At 37.9% G+C, this 13,839-nt stretch overlaps 1 protein-coding gene across 2 annotated transcripts in view; it reads left to right on the plus strand.

Moving 5' to 3' along the window:
* LOC143300794 (uncharacterized) overlaps positions 1 to 13,839 on the plus strand; it is a 100,054-nt gene that overhangs the window by 24,913 nt on the left and 61,302 nt on the right. For both annotated transcript variants that reach the window (XM_076614723.1, XM_076614724.1), the window contains exon 3: positions 3,549 to 4,175. In XM_076614723.1, coding sequence (XP_076470838.1) covers positions 3,549 to 4,175 — 627 coding nt within the window. The remainder of the gene's footprint in view (positions 1 to 3,548; positions 4,176 to 13,839) is intronic.

Genomic DNA, 13,839 nt, shown 5'->3' on the forward strand with positions numbered 1-13,839 from the left:
GTACAAGGCCATCACACCATCGATCGCCTCAAAGAAATAAAAGCAGAGAGAGGGAGTGGCCATAAGTCTAACATGAAGGTAGAGCACGATGCTTTGCAAATCAAACAAATATCGGCATCATTTCCAAACCAACATTGCGCAAATTTCTTCAAAACGGAACAGAGTCTCTGTGGGCTTTTCCAAATACAATAGACTGAGCAACACACTAGACGCCACGCTCTTGGCATCAGAGATCTTTTCCCATCCCACTTGCGGCCAATCAGTGGCAGCCTCTGTGCGTGTGTGTATGTGTGTGTTTGTGTTCATGTGTGGGTCTGTATTTTTGAGTGCGTTTGTGCATGCGCGAGAGTGTAAGTGTACACAAGTGTCAGTAGAGTTCTGCGCACGCGCACGCGCGCGCGCGCGCGTGTGTGTGTGTGTGTGTGTGTGAGGGGGAAGTGGGGGTGCGGGGGGAGATGGGGTAGAGGATGAGGTATGTGAGTGTATGCATGCCTACACTGTGGGAGCAACAGGATATCGGAACGTATATATATATATATATATATATATATATATATATATATATATATATATATATATCTTTGTATATATGTGTGTGGAGATATGGGCATATGTGTGTGTGCTTGTACAAGTAAGTGTTATCTCTGTGTGTGTGTGTGTGTGTGTGTGTGCCGTGGAAGCTGCGATAAGTAGACTAGAAATGAGTGTGTGGAGGAGGGGGGTAGAGGAGGTGCAGGGTAATGTGTGTGGTGTGTATGTGTGTTGGAGCTCATGTACGTTTACATGTATTTAACTGTGCTTTCATATCTGTGAAACTGCATGTTCGGTGCATATCTGTTATATGTTACACACACACACACACACACACACACACACACACACAAAAGATAGGAAATAAAGTTAAGTTACATGTATAAATATGTACAATGTAACTGAACTTTTTTTTATACTATTAAGTAATGCATTATAAGCTTAATAAAGAAAAAATAATAATACAGTGTGAAAACCTCAATATGGGTATCAACAATGTGCCTGTCTGCTTTATGATTACAATTAGTATTAGAAAAAAATGACATTCACAATACATTTTCATCATATTACAGATTTTTGTGATAACCTTGATTCAGTAAGTCCCAACATATATACATAATGACTTCATAATTTAGACTTTTATTTATTTATTTATTTTTTTAAGTCACTCTTTTTCTAGTGTAAACTTCAAAGTCATACATACATCTATTTGAGAAGACAGCCAATACTCAGTTTCATACCCTATCTGAGTAGGTTTATCTGTTAAAATTGATTGAAAGCGAATCAAGCATGATAATGATTGCTAATGATAAACTTCCTTCTTATGTGAAAAAAAAAGTAATCAAGAAGCAGCACACTTCAATTCATCTGTGATGGTATTTTGCTCCTGCATTACATGCTCACACATGAAAGTGAAATTCAAATGATGAATACAGTTTAGTTACATTTAATAAATGTATTTATATAAATACATAAGCTGTAGCAGAACAGTGAGCTTTTTACTATGTATGAAAAACAAAAACTGTTAATTACTGAATTATAAACTTAATTGTTGAGAAACATTTTAATACAGTGGGAAAAAATAAATATAGATATTAACAATGTGCATGCCAATTTCATATAATAAAATAATGTTTCAAATAATTTTTCAAACTCACATTTGCTTTTTGTTTAAGTGAAAAAGGATTCAGTTTCATATAAGAAATAAAGTACAGTTACATTCCATACACAATATGGTTCAACCCCCAGGAGTGGATCAGTCAGGCCAGGGTCTGTTTCCCAGCAGTCTGAAATCAGTTACATAGACTGCTATTAGTATCAGACATACTATATTATTGTTACAGAACCTAACACACACATACAGACACACACAGATACTCACACATATGAACACAACAAACAACTCTTTCATTTAATAAATATCTATGTATCCTCATGTATAAAGATTTTTTTCTTGTAATCTCTCTCTCTCTCTCTCACTCTCTCTCTCTCTCTCTCTCTCTCTCTCTCTCACACACACACACACACACACACACACACACACACACACACACACACACACACACACGCACGCACATACACCTCTAATTTAGTGAATATATTCCACATTGGAGACTATTTTGTGTTCAAAACATGTGTACAGAAATACATAATATTACAAATTGTATTACTGTAATGTCACTATACTGGAACAAATCCCACTTCTCACCCACCTCACACTAGCACGTACACCAACGTATTTTGCAATACTTTGGAAAATGATGTGATTTTTGTTCGGTTGAAAAAGATACGGTTGATCACTACCTTTGGTTCTGTCAGTGCTCACAGAGTTTCTGGGATGACTTTGAAAAAATGTTAAGGAAAAATGTCAACACTGTGCTGAACTGAAGTTAAATCCAGAACTTGTGCTGTTTGCCACAGACACAAAAACAAAAACAGACGACATATTTGATCTTGTATTGCTCTTTGCTAAGTTTTATATCTATAAATGTAGATTCATTAAATCCAAACCTACTATTAAAGCATACCATGAGGAACTTAAGAAACAATATAAACTGGAAAAGTATGCACATTGTTTAGAATTAAGACTAAATAACTTTGAAAGGAAGTCGATTAATTATTTGTCATTGGTCGAATGATCTAAACAAAAACAAATGTGTGTGTGTGAGCATGTGTACATGCATATACATGCACATGCATGTGTGTATATATACATGCAAAAAATTATAAGTGTACATGTGCGTATGTATATGTATGTTTATGATTGTTGATGTTTATTCATGAGTCCTGGACTCAACATTCTGCATGTATCAACGCCTTTTTCTTTTTGTATCATCCTCCAACCAAAAACTTAATGTGCTCTTCTCTTCCTTTCACGTCTGTGTCACGTCTTTTTTCTTTCTTTTTTTTTTCTTTCTCCTTTCTTCATCTTCTTCAGTTCTCATCAATATTATAAGTTTAATATTTCTGGGGTTTGAACCATCTCATGTTTGAAATGTAGCTGAACTTCACTTATGTGAATTTGACTCCTCTTTCATTTAAGCAAAAGCAATTATGAGTTTGAAACCTTATTTCAAGCTGTTCAGGCCTTTCTGTGAGCATGTAATGCGGACACAGACACACATTTAAGACACTAATTACTAACATTGTCTTTAATTACTGCATTATACTTTATAGATTTTCCCCGCAATTTAAACAATCACTTATAGTTCTACTTGTTGGCAATAATATTAATTGCCGTTAAAAAAAGTTCAGTATTGTGCAAAATATTTTTTTGGGGGGTGGGGGTGAATTTTTTCCTATTTTTATGCCAAATTTGGTGTCAATTGACAAAGTATTTGCAGAGAAAATGACAGTGTTAAAGTTTACCATGGACACACACAGACAACTGAACACCAGGTTATAACATAGACACTTTGTTTACACAAGTGAGTAAAAAATGACAGGTCATTGCACTACTGGTAAAGCGTGTGAACGACCTGGACAAAACAATCACTAATCTCATGGATGTTTTTCAGATTGCTGTGCGGATAGAATGTGAAGCAGAAGGGGCCATCAGTTTACCCTTTCCTTACAGATCACCAGGACTGGTCAAACTGACCATCCTCAACTGTCGTCTCCTGGACAAATGGGCAGACATAAACACAACAGCTGAACACTTAGGGGACTGGCTAAGAGTGATGGACATTCAGAGCTGTATATGGCTGAATGATCCAACCAAACTGCAGCATCTACTGAGAAACATTAAAACCATATCCAGTCATTATGACTGTGCACAAGACAGTACCTTGGTCTCCCACATCTACAGGAACATCAGCAACGCAGATCTTTGTGAAACAGTGTATCCTCCCATATTTCAGCTCCTTAATCTCACTTACCCCATGGACATTGGTCGTCTTTTGGGCAGCGAAGAACTCTTTGACATGTTTCTGGAACATTCCAAAGAGAAAGGAGGCTTTTCTGAAGAGTGTGCTCTGCAACTGGAGCCCTTAAGATCCATTCATTTTGATTTAAGTGAATCGGTACCAGATCCACCCACGTCCATTCCAGCTGACAGTTCATCTGACAAGCCTGGCAGGGATGTCCTGGATACGTTTATTCAGCTCATCAGGGTGCACTCAGAATGTCGGTTTGAGCGTCTTCAGGTAATCCATACGTCATCATCCATAAATAATATCGTAGTTTTGTGCAGCTTGGTCAAGGTGGACACATTTTCATTTTGTGTAGATATCAGTGCAATTTTTTAACATGTAATAGAAATTATACTTATCATAGAATTAAGGACACTTTGCTTAGCTAATGTACTGTGAAAAGAACACAATCCATATATTGTTTTCTGGAGAAAAACAAACAAACAAACAAACATGTGGAGTATCTTGTATATGAACACATTTCCTCTAATTTTCCATTGATGAATACATAAAATACCCATTATATAGTCATAACATTATTACTACAGACACATAAGTGGACATAAATACACATGCACATTTACATACGTGCATATGTACACACTAACATATATCTGCACTTCAAGTATAATAGTATATCATTGAGCCATCATTATTGTGCATTTTGATCTTTCATCATGTTTTGTTATGGGTTATTGTTTTCAAGAAGTTTTATATATGGACACAATTTTCTCGTAAATACCATGCTTAACATTTCCATTGAAGGCATATATCTTTCTAATTTATAACTATTTCTTAAATCATTCAGAAAGTGCTTTATACATGGTTTAATTTTATTTATTCTGCATTTATAAACAAAATATTTTGCAAAAAGAATAATATAGTTTCATCTGTTTTTTGCAATTTCATTAATTCTATGTTTATCTTAACGTTTTGGCAATTATCACATCTTTCCTTAAAAAAAATTATCTAGTTCTTTCCAAAACATTTGAGAGAACTTGCAAAACCATAGATGATGTTGTACTGAATCTATTTAATTTTTACAGAAATTGCACATGTCACTGTTTGTAATGCCCATTTTCTTCAGAATTTTGTTTGTAACTATAATGTTGTGACAAATTCTAATTTGAAACCATTTCAGTTTGATCTCTTTTACTTTTTTTTATTTGCTTCATGGTGGTTTCCCAATTAACGATAATATATAATTTTTGCTCACACTTAACAAAGGAATTCATATTGCAAATAAAGAGTGTAGTGGCTCAAGAAGTATAGCATGATATATTTGCAAACCTTTCTTAGTGGAGGATATTAAGTACAGCGCTTTCGGTTGTTCATTGCAGGTTTTATCACTAAGATAAATATTGTGCGTAATTAAATAACTTTATCGAACATATCAATCACATGTGCACGAAATGATTTACAGTAATTTTTTTTTCTGTAAAGCATGTGTAACTGAGAAAGCACCCATTCTCATCGACATCTCCAACCAGAAATATATTTTTGTTTGTCCAGTATTTGTAGTGAATTGTGTTGTTGCCAATTCTTGTCCTTGTAAAAGAGGGGCTCTGCAAGTACCTTGTACCTTGTGTGGCTCTTTTAATTCTTCTTGTTTCGTAAAAATCGTGTATGCCTGATATACATCTTTCCAAAATTTGTTACATTTGGTATTTAGAAACTTTCTTGGACCATACAGATGTAGTGAGTTAATTTCGTGGCATTCCACAAGTAGGATTCTCTTCCGCTTTGGTGTTCCTGTGTTTAATTTTCTAATCCATAACATCTTCAGAGCATGTATAACCTTTTCTGTCTTGTATACATATTCCTCCATTTGCAACATTATTTATCGAGTATTTTATTTCAATAAAATCTGGTTTCTTATCCCATACGAATTCCTAGCATAGTCTCTGTAATTTTTTTACTTTTTTGTCTGGAGGGTTTGGAAGAAGGATCCATAAGTATATAAGCTTTGAAAGTATGAGAGATTTGAGAATAGCAATTCTACCAAGGGTTGTGCATATATGCTTTGACCAAATCTTTGATAAGTTAGTTTCTTCTGTTAATTTGTCCCTTCACTTCAGTTATTTTTGATCGTCTGAAAAACATACCTAATTTTTTTTTAATTTGGTGGGGTTCCATTTCGTACTCTTTTCTGGCAGATATTGCCTTCTCGAATTTTTTATACACCCTAACCAAACATTTAGCGTTTTGTCGTAATTTAACTTTAGACCCGAGAATTCTTCAGATATATTTAATGTTTTGAACATTTTTTCATACGATTCTTTATCTCCATCTAACGTAAATGTTGTATCGTCAGCAAACTGACTAATTTTGAATACAGTGTTCAGTATGCTAATGTCTTTAATACCCTCATCTTCCATAATCTTGCATGCCAGAATTTCAGACCACAATACAAATAAGTATGGTGAAATCGGGTCTCTGTGATGGCACCCCCTTTGTATTTCAAAACTTTGGGATACCTTCCGTTTACTATAACATATGATTTTATATTTCTGTAAAAAGTGCATACCCATTTACATATATCTTCTCGAAATCGAAAAGCATTGAAGACATTGTTCATATGCACCCAACTTACCGATTCGAATGCCTTTTCAAAGTCTGTTGAAACTAGTGGAGTGTTGGCCTAGAGGTAACGCGTCCACCTCGGAAGGAAGAGAATCTGATTGCGCTGGTTGGAATCATAGTTCAGCCACTGATATTTTTTCCCCCTCCACTATACCTGTAGTGGTGGTTTGGACGCTAGTCATTCGGATGAGACGATAAACCGAGGTCCCATGTGCAGCATGCACTTAGCGCACGTAAAAGAACCCAACAAAAGGGGTGTTCCTGGCAAAATTCTGTCGAAAAATCCACTTCGATTGGAAAAGCAAATAAAACTGCACACAGGAAAAAATACAACCAAAAAAAAAAAAAGAAAAAAAAAAAAGGGTGGCGCTGTAGTGCAGCGACGTGCTCTCCCTGGGGAGAGCAGCCCGAATTTCACACAGAGAAATCTGTTGTGATAAAAAGAAATATAAATACAAATACAAATATAAGCCTGAAAGGTCTTCATTTTCTTAAGTAATGCATATTATTGTATAGTACTATTAAGTTATCACCAATGTATCTAGAATAAAACCGGTCTGATCTTTATTTATCAACCAAGGCAGGACTGACTTAATTTTACTAGCAAAACATGCTGATCCTATCTTATAAATAACGTTTTACAAGGATACAGGCCTCAGTTTTGTAAGTATTCTCTTGGTTTATCCCCTTTTGGCAGACATGTAATTAATCTTTTTTTCTGCGTTATTGACATTTCTTCCCTTAAAAACCCTTCAATCATGTCTCATCAAGTCTTGGTGAGTTGTTTACATAATCACTAATATCAATATATTTTAAATTCTGTTCTTTGTATAGGTTTTCATGATAATGTCTTGTCACCTCTAGTATTTCGTCTCTTTTTGTCAGTGTGTTTCCTTGATCTGTAACTAATTTTAACATGTGTCTACTGATAAAGTGACGTTTTTCAAGATTACAAAAATATTTACTTACTTTTTCACCCAAAGATGCCCATCTTCCTTTAGATCTTAACGCTATCCCTTCAATTTTCAAATTTCCTTAATTGTATGAGCTCTTCTGTTTTCTCATGCAGTTCTCTAGTTATACGACCGAAATTCTTTTTCAAGTTGTTGTGTTTCTTTTTCTAACATTTCCTCTTTTTTCTGTCTGTTGTTTTTTCTTGCTTTTCCAAACGTTATTGTTTTTGTTCTTATCTCCATTATTAACACATCTAAAAAGAGCTGGTTGTATATAGTGAACTCACTTTCATCATTCAGAATATTACGTATGTTTTTACGTGCATAAGGTAACGCTGCATACTGTTCCTTTATTTTCTCCATCGTTTCCTTCACTAATTTAATATAATCACTGTCTCAACGTAAAGATGAGTTAAATTTCCAAAAAGTATTTCTTTTGGGTTCTGTATTAAATACCAGGTCAACTCTGACTAAAGACTGGTCACTTCTGTAGCCATACCAAATATCAGCGTCTTTAACATTAGTAACCAGGTTATCTGAAATCAAGAAGTCAAGACAGCTTTGTTGTACGGGGGTTGGTTTCCTCGAAGTGTATCTTAAAACTTCAATATTGAGTTCTCACCATACGTCTACCAACTGTAAATCATCTTTCATCTTTAAAACTGTTTCTTGTGTTCCCTGATTATTTACATGCTTGTAATTATGATCGTCTTAGTTGTGATTCGTTACTAAAATCCAAACCCATCCCATTATTACGTTAGAAATTTCTTACTCTTCAACCTTTTTCTGAATTTCTTCAAAAAGATATAGGGTCATGTCTGTTAGGGACACACACACACACACACACACACACACACACACACACACACACACACACGCAAAGCAACCCAACAAAAATCCGAGACGAATGGCATATGTTTTTGGATACATTATTTCAGCCTTTGGCGTACAATTTCAAATGTATTATAATTTCCATACGCAAACAGTGTATAGTGGGGAGGGGGGGGGAGTCTTGGGTGAAAAAAAAAGATTAAAAATTTATATATATATATATATAAAAGGGCCGGGATCAAAACAGGCAAACACAAAGAAAAACTCCAAAGGGGTTACAAATCAGGGATGGTAAGGGCACATAATAATGACGCTGGCATACTTTTAATTTATGTCTGAAGATGAAAGGGTGAGTATGTGTGCGGGGACATGCGTGTGTGTGCGTGTATGTGCGTGCGTGTGTAGGTGTTTTGGTTTGCATTCCGTCCAAGCATGTGAACAAATGTATCATTGTGTTTTTGTCAATTTTTCACAAACGTATTTACAAAGTAGATCACCATGACATTAAATGCTTTGTCAGTTCGAGTTGACAAAAAGGGTAAGGAAACAAGTATTTACAAATAACAAAGAGATCTGTCGATCAATCCGTCAGGTCACCAGTCGATTAATAGACAAGCTAACACGCGTACTTTATTCCTTTATTTCCCCCCACACGCTTCTCTTTTCTTTTTTCCTCTTCCCCACCCCATTTTATCCTTTTTATCTTCCCTCCTTCATTCCTCCTCTCCCCCTTTTGCTCTTCCCCAGGTTTTCAGAAGGTAGTGATAGGTTACACATCAGTGGGAATGTGGAGGACTGTTGGGAGGGGGGGAGGGGGGGCAGGGGGGGGAGAAGTGAACGAATAGACATTTCTTTTAACAAAACGGTCATTCATTACTTCCGCTGGGACAGAATCAACTCTGGTGTGTGTGTGTGTGTGTGTGTGTTTCTGAATGTGTCTTCGTGTGTGCAAAGGATTGTGTTTTGTTATTCAAACAAAACAAACGGTAATAATGATGATGATAATAATAAATAACTAAATAAAACAATGCACCAGTCAGTACTAAAATCCAACAAAAAAGAACACTTGAAGTTGAACCAGCCAATCAATGATCAATAAAACTTTCAGTGTGTAAATCGACATGTTGATACTCACGAATGCAAAATAACGAGACGCATGGTACATGTTTTTGAATACATCATTCCAACCATAGGCGTACGTACAGTTTCAAATGTATCATAATTTCCATCTTTTATCTTCGGTCCACATCATACAAAATCACCCCCTCCCCACACCTCCCCCTTCCTCTCCCCACCCCTACCTTTCCCCAAATATTTCAGTTCCTTCCCCGATAATCTTTTACCCACACAAGTCTGTCTTTACACATGAACACACACGCGTGAGTGCGCGCGCGTTCGTGCAAATATACTAGCTTGTTTACAATTCACCACCACCTGTGTCATTCGACGGGAGTCAGATCGAGAAAACCGAATGCGAACGCTACCTAGGAATACAGTTCGACAGTATGCTGACCTTTAGAAAACATACGGAAAATACTGTTCTCAAACGCAAAAAAAGGGCCTTTCAGTCATAAAGGCAATGGCAACCAAAGGTATTGAACAACGCCACCTCTTCCTGCTATACCAATCACTCGTCCTCAGTGTGATCGACTACGGACTTGGACTAACAACACCATCTCAAAGCAACCTCCTAAAATTAGAAAGAGTTCTAAATGAAGCTATGAGGCTGATCCTTGGAACAACAAAAGACACGCTCACGGAAACCATGCGATACCTGCTTGTCCTTCCTTTTGTGCAGGCCAGAAACAAATCAGAACAGGTTAAGACCTACTTCAAAGCATTGGAAAACCCTCAAAACCCACTGCATGACGCAGTCAAAGAACCAAAAGACAGCCGTCTAGGACGAGGAAGATCATGGATGGGGCAAGCAGAAGACACAATCCAGCTAGTATGCCGACTACAAGACCTGAAAGAAACAAAAGAATGGGAGAAAAACTCTGAAAACCTCAACCATCTGTTCAACACACCATTTCACCCACTCTAGGAAGACATTGTCGGGAATGGCCAGAGGACAAAACTGATGCGGAAGTGAAGCTACTCATAGAAGAAAACAGTAAAGAAGAGGACATCGTCATATACACGGATGGCTCAGTCACCAAAGACCAATCCGGTTGGGGATTCACTGCGAAACAAAATGGAAAAAAAATTAGGGAAGAGAATGCTGCCTACAAAGTCACAACCTCCAGCCTAACGATGGAAGTTGAAGCTGTGACACATGCCCTCCAGTGGCTATCGTCCATCCAGATGCCTGGAAACCAACATGCCATGATTCTAACCGACTCAATGAACCTCATACAGAAAATTGAAAATGTAATGGGAAGCCCAGAGTGGCATAAGGCAATGCGCAACTTTCAGATTAAAAAAGCTTACATGGTCATACTGCCCGGGACATGCAGGTGTTAAGGGAAATGAGCGAGCTGACAGACTTGCTGGTAACGCAACAACAACGAGTGGCCTACATCTAGGAAAATCGGAAATCCTCAGAAAAGTCAAAGAATATCAACAAGAACAGGTACAAGGCCATCACACCATCGATCGCCTCAAAGAAATAAAGGCAGAGAGAGGGAGCGGTCAAAAGTCTAGCATGAAAGGTAATAATAATAATGGATACTTATATAACACACTATCCAGAAATCTGCTCTAGGTGCTTTACAAAAACGCTTTTGTTAACATAAAACATCATATCTATGTTACATACACACACCAAAATGTGACTACACACGCACACGCACACGCACACGCTGCATACATACATTTCAACATACATGTGTGTCTAACAGCTACCCTAACACATACGCACATATAGGCAGGCACAAACTTGCATAAACACACGCACACACAATACACATTCATATACATTTATGTAGTTATGTACACATAACACATGTGTGTGAGTGGGGGGTTGGGGGTGGGTAGATGATGAGGTATATGTGTGTATGCATGCCTACACTGTGGGAGCAACGGAATATTGGAACGTGCAGGTGTGCATATATATATATATATATATATATATATATATATATATATATATATGGGGGTGGGAGATATGGGCGTATGTGTGTGTGCTTGTACAAGTAAGGGTTCATCTGTATGTGCGTGAGTGTGTGTGTGTGTGTGTGTGGCATGGAAGCTGCGATACGTAGCCTAGAAATGAGTGTGTGGAGAAGGGGGGTAGAGGAAGTGCAGGGTAACGTGTGTGTGTTGGGGCTCATGTACGTTTATGTGTATTTGACTGTGCTTTCGTATCTGTGAAACTGCATGTTTGGTGCATATCTGTTATGCATATGTGGGTGTATGTGTGAATGTGTGTCTCCATGTTTTACATTTATTTGCTTATTTATCATAATTGTTGTCTTATTTATTTATTTATTTTTAATATTATTATTATTACTACTACTTTTTTTTTTTCTCAAGGCCTAAGCGCGTTGGGTTACGCTGCTGGTCAGGCATCTGCTTGGCAGATGTGGCGTAGCGTATATGGATTTGTCCGAACGCAGTGACTGAAACTGAAACTTACAACTCCATTTGGGAGGGAGACGGGTCGGAGGGGGGAGGTGTTGCAGGGGGAGAGGTGAATGGGAAGCGGGGGTGTTTGTTTTTGTTTTTGTTATTTTGGGGGGGGGGGGGGGGTTCCAACCCTTCTCCACCTCCGCACCCCTCCTTTCGCTTCAATGAGCACATTTAGTGTATATTTTTCAGGTGAATGTTTATTCTAAATTGTTGACTTTCGCCTGGCAAGAGCAGAACAGTTGTCGAGTACTGAGTGTACGTGCGAAGCAAGTTTATTCTTGGTTCATGATATTTATTTTCTTTTTCTCTTTTTTCCTTAGTTTTTGTTATTTTTGTTCTCATTGGATTCGCATTGTGTGTGTGTGTAGGCGGGACCCAAGAAGTTAATCTCATGTCATGAAATTTGCAACTGCTGTGTTTGGATGTATTGGTGTTCTGGAGTGCAAAAGGATTATGTGAAGAATTATCAGGATCAGGATCAGGATTTGGGGCGTTGTTATATACAACTTAAACATTTTTGGCTTTTTATGCCCCTTCAGATTTTACTCCTTTTCATTTGTTGGTCAGGTCGTTGACTGGCTCAGTCATTTTATCCATCAAACTTGTATTTCGTTTTTGTCAATAACTCATGTTTATCTGTGAGGTTCTTAAAAGTATTTATACTTGGTGCACGTTTAATATTGTTTGTTAATTTGTTCCATACCAAGGCAGCGACCTTCCATACCAAGGCAGCGACCACCTCCCGGTAGCTTTCAGTCTACAGAAACTGTCAGATAAACCCTGTATGAAACTGCGTGATCCATTTCAGTATGAAACCAAAGAGACAACCGTCATCGAAAAATTAAGACGCAGAAGAAACAAAAGAACGGCACTGAACAGGATGCAAACTATTCAGCCCCCATGGTGGAATACCGACACAGAGAGAGCCTGGATAGAAAAACATGCGGCTGTCAAACTTTGGCAAAAAGAAAGAACAAAACCATCTCCGGACAAAGATATTGAAACAAAAATGAAAAAAAACCCAACTAAACAGTTTGAAGTCATTGCTCGAGAGGCCAAAAATGACAAGTGGAAACAGTTTTGCGAGGCACTCAGTTATGACACAACATTGACAGAGTTCTGGCAATTTTATCGTCGCATGGAAGGGAAAACGTGCACAACAGCAACCCCAGACATGTTAGACACTGACGGAACCAAGCTTAAGACAAATGAAGAAAAAGGATCTGCCTTGCTCAAACGTTTCATACAACAGAGTGATCAAAGAAACTCAGATGAGAAAAAGAAATATGTTGAGGAGTTAAACCAAACCCTTATGCAGACTGGACCTGATGATGACTTGACAATGGATGATCTAAACGAGGCAATAGCTAAATGCAAGAAAGAATCGGCTCCTGGCCCAGACAAAGTTCGTTACTCAGACATCAAGGAGCTAACGGAAGAAGACAGAAGCAAACTTTTCAATCTATATCAAAACAGTTTCCACAATGGACAGGTGCCGGAGGACTGAACACACAGCTTCTTAAAACCCATACCAAAACCAGGAAAGGACCATCGTCAGGTAAGCGGCTACCGGATCCTAACCATGCAAAACATTGCTGGAAAGCTCATGTTACGCATGATAGCCAGGAAACTTGCAAGGTGGTAAAATGGGGAGTCATTTACCCCGAGACTGATGTCAGCCCTGCTTGTAGCAGAGGATGCTTGTTACACACTGTGTTCCACAACACATGAAGGCGTTAGAGAAGGGAAAGAAAAACAACAACAACGGCAGAGACAGCAGCCACCGATGAAGTCAGTCAGCCATCCACCCTCGAAACTGACCAGTCTGACAACTCCCCACTGGCTCAGTTTCTACCCCAGGCCTGCACTACGAAAACGACACCAGGCTAGACAACACAGTGTCACACGCCTTTGAAACACAGCCATCCTGAACAACAGATCCTGACAACTTGATATCATCT

Source organism: Babylonia areolata, chromosome 26 (genome assembly GCF_041734735.1).
Source record: "Babylonia areolata isolate BAREFJ2019XMU chromosome 26, ASM4173473v1, whole genome shotgun sequence".
Lineage (NCBI taxonomy): Eukaryota > Metazoa > Mollusca > Gastropoda > Neogastropoda > Buccinidae > Babylonia > Babylonia areolata.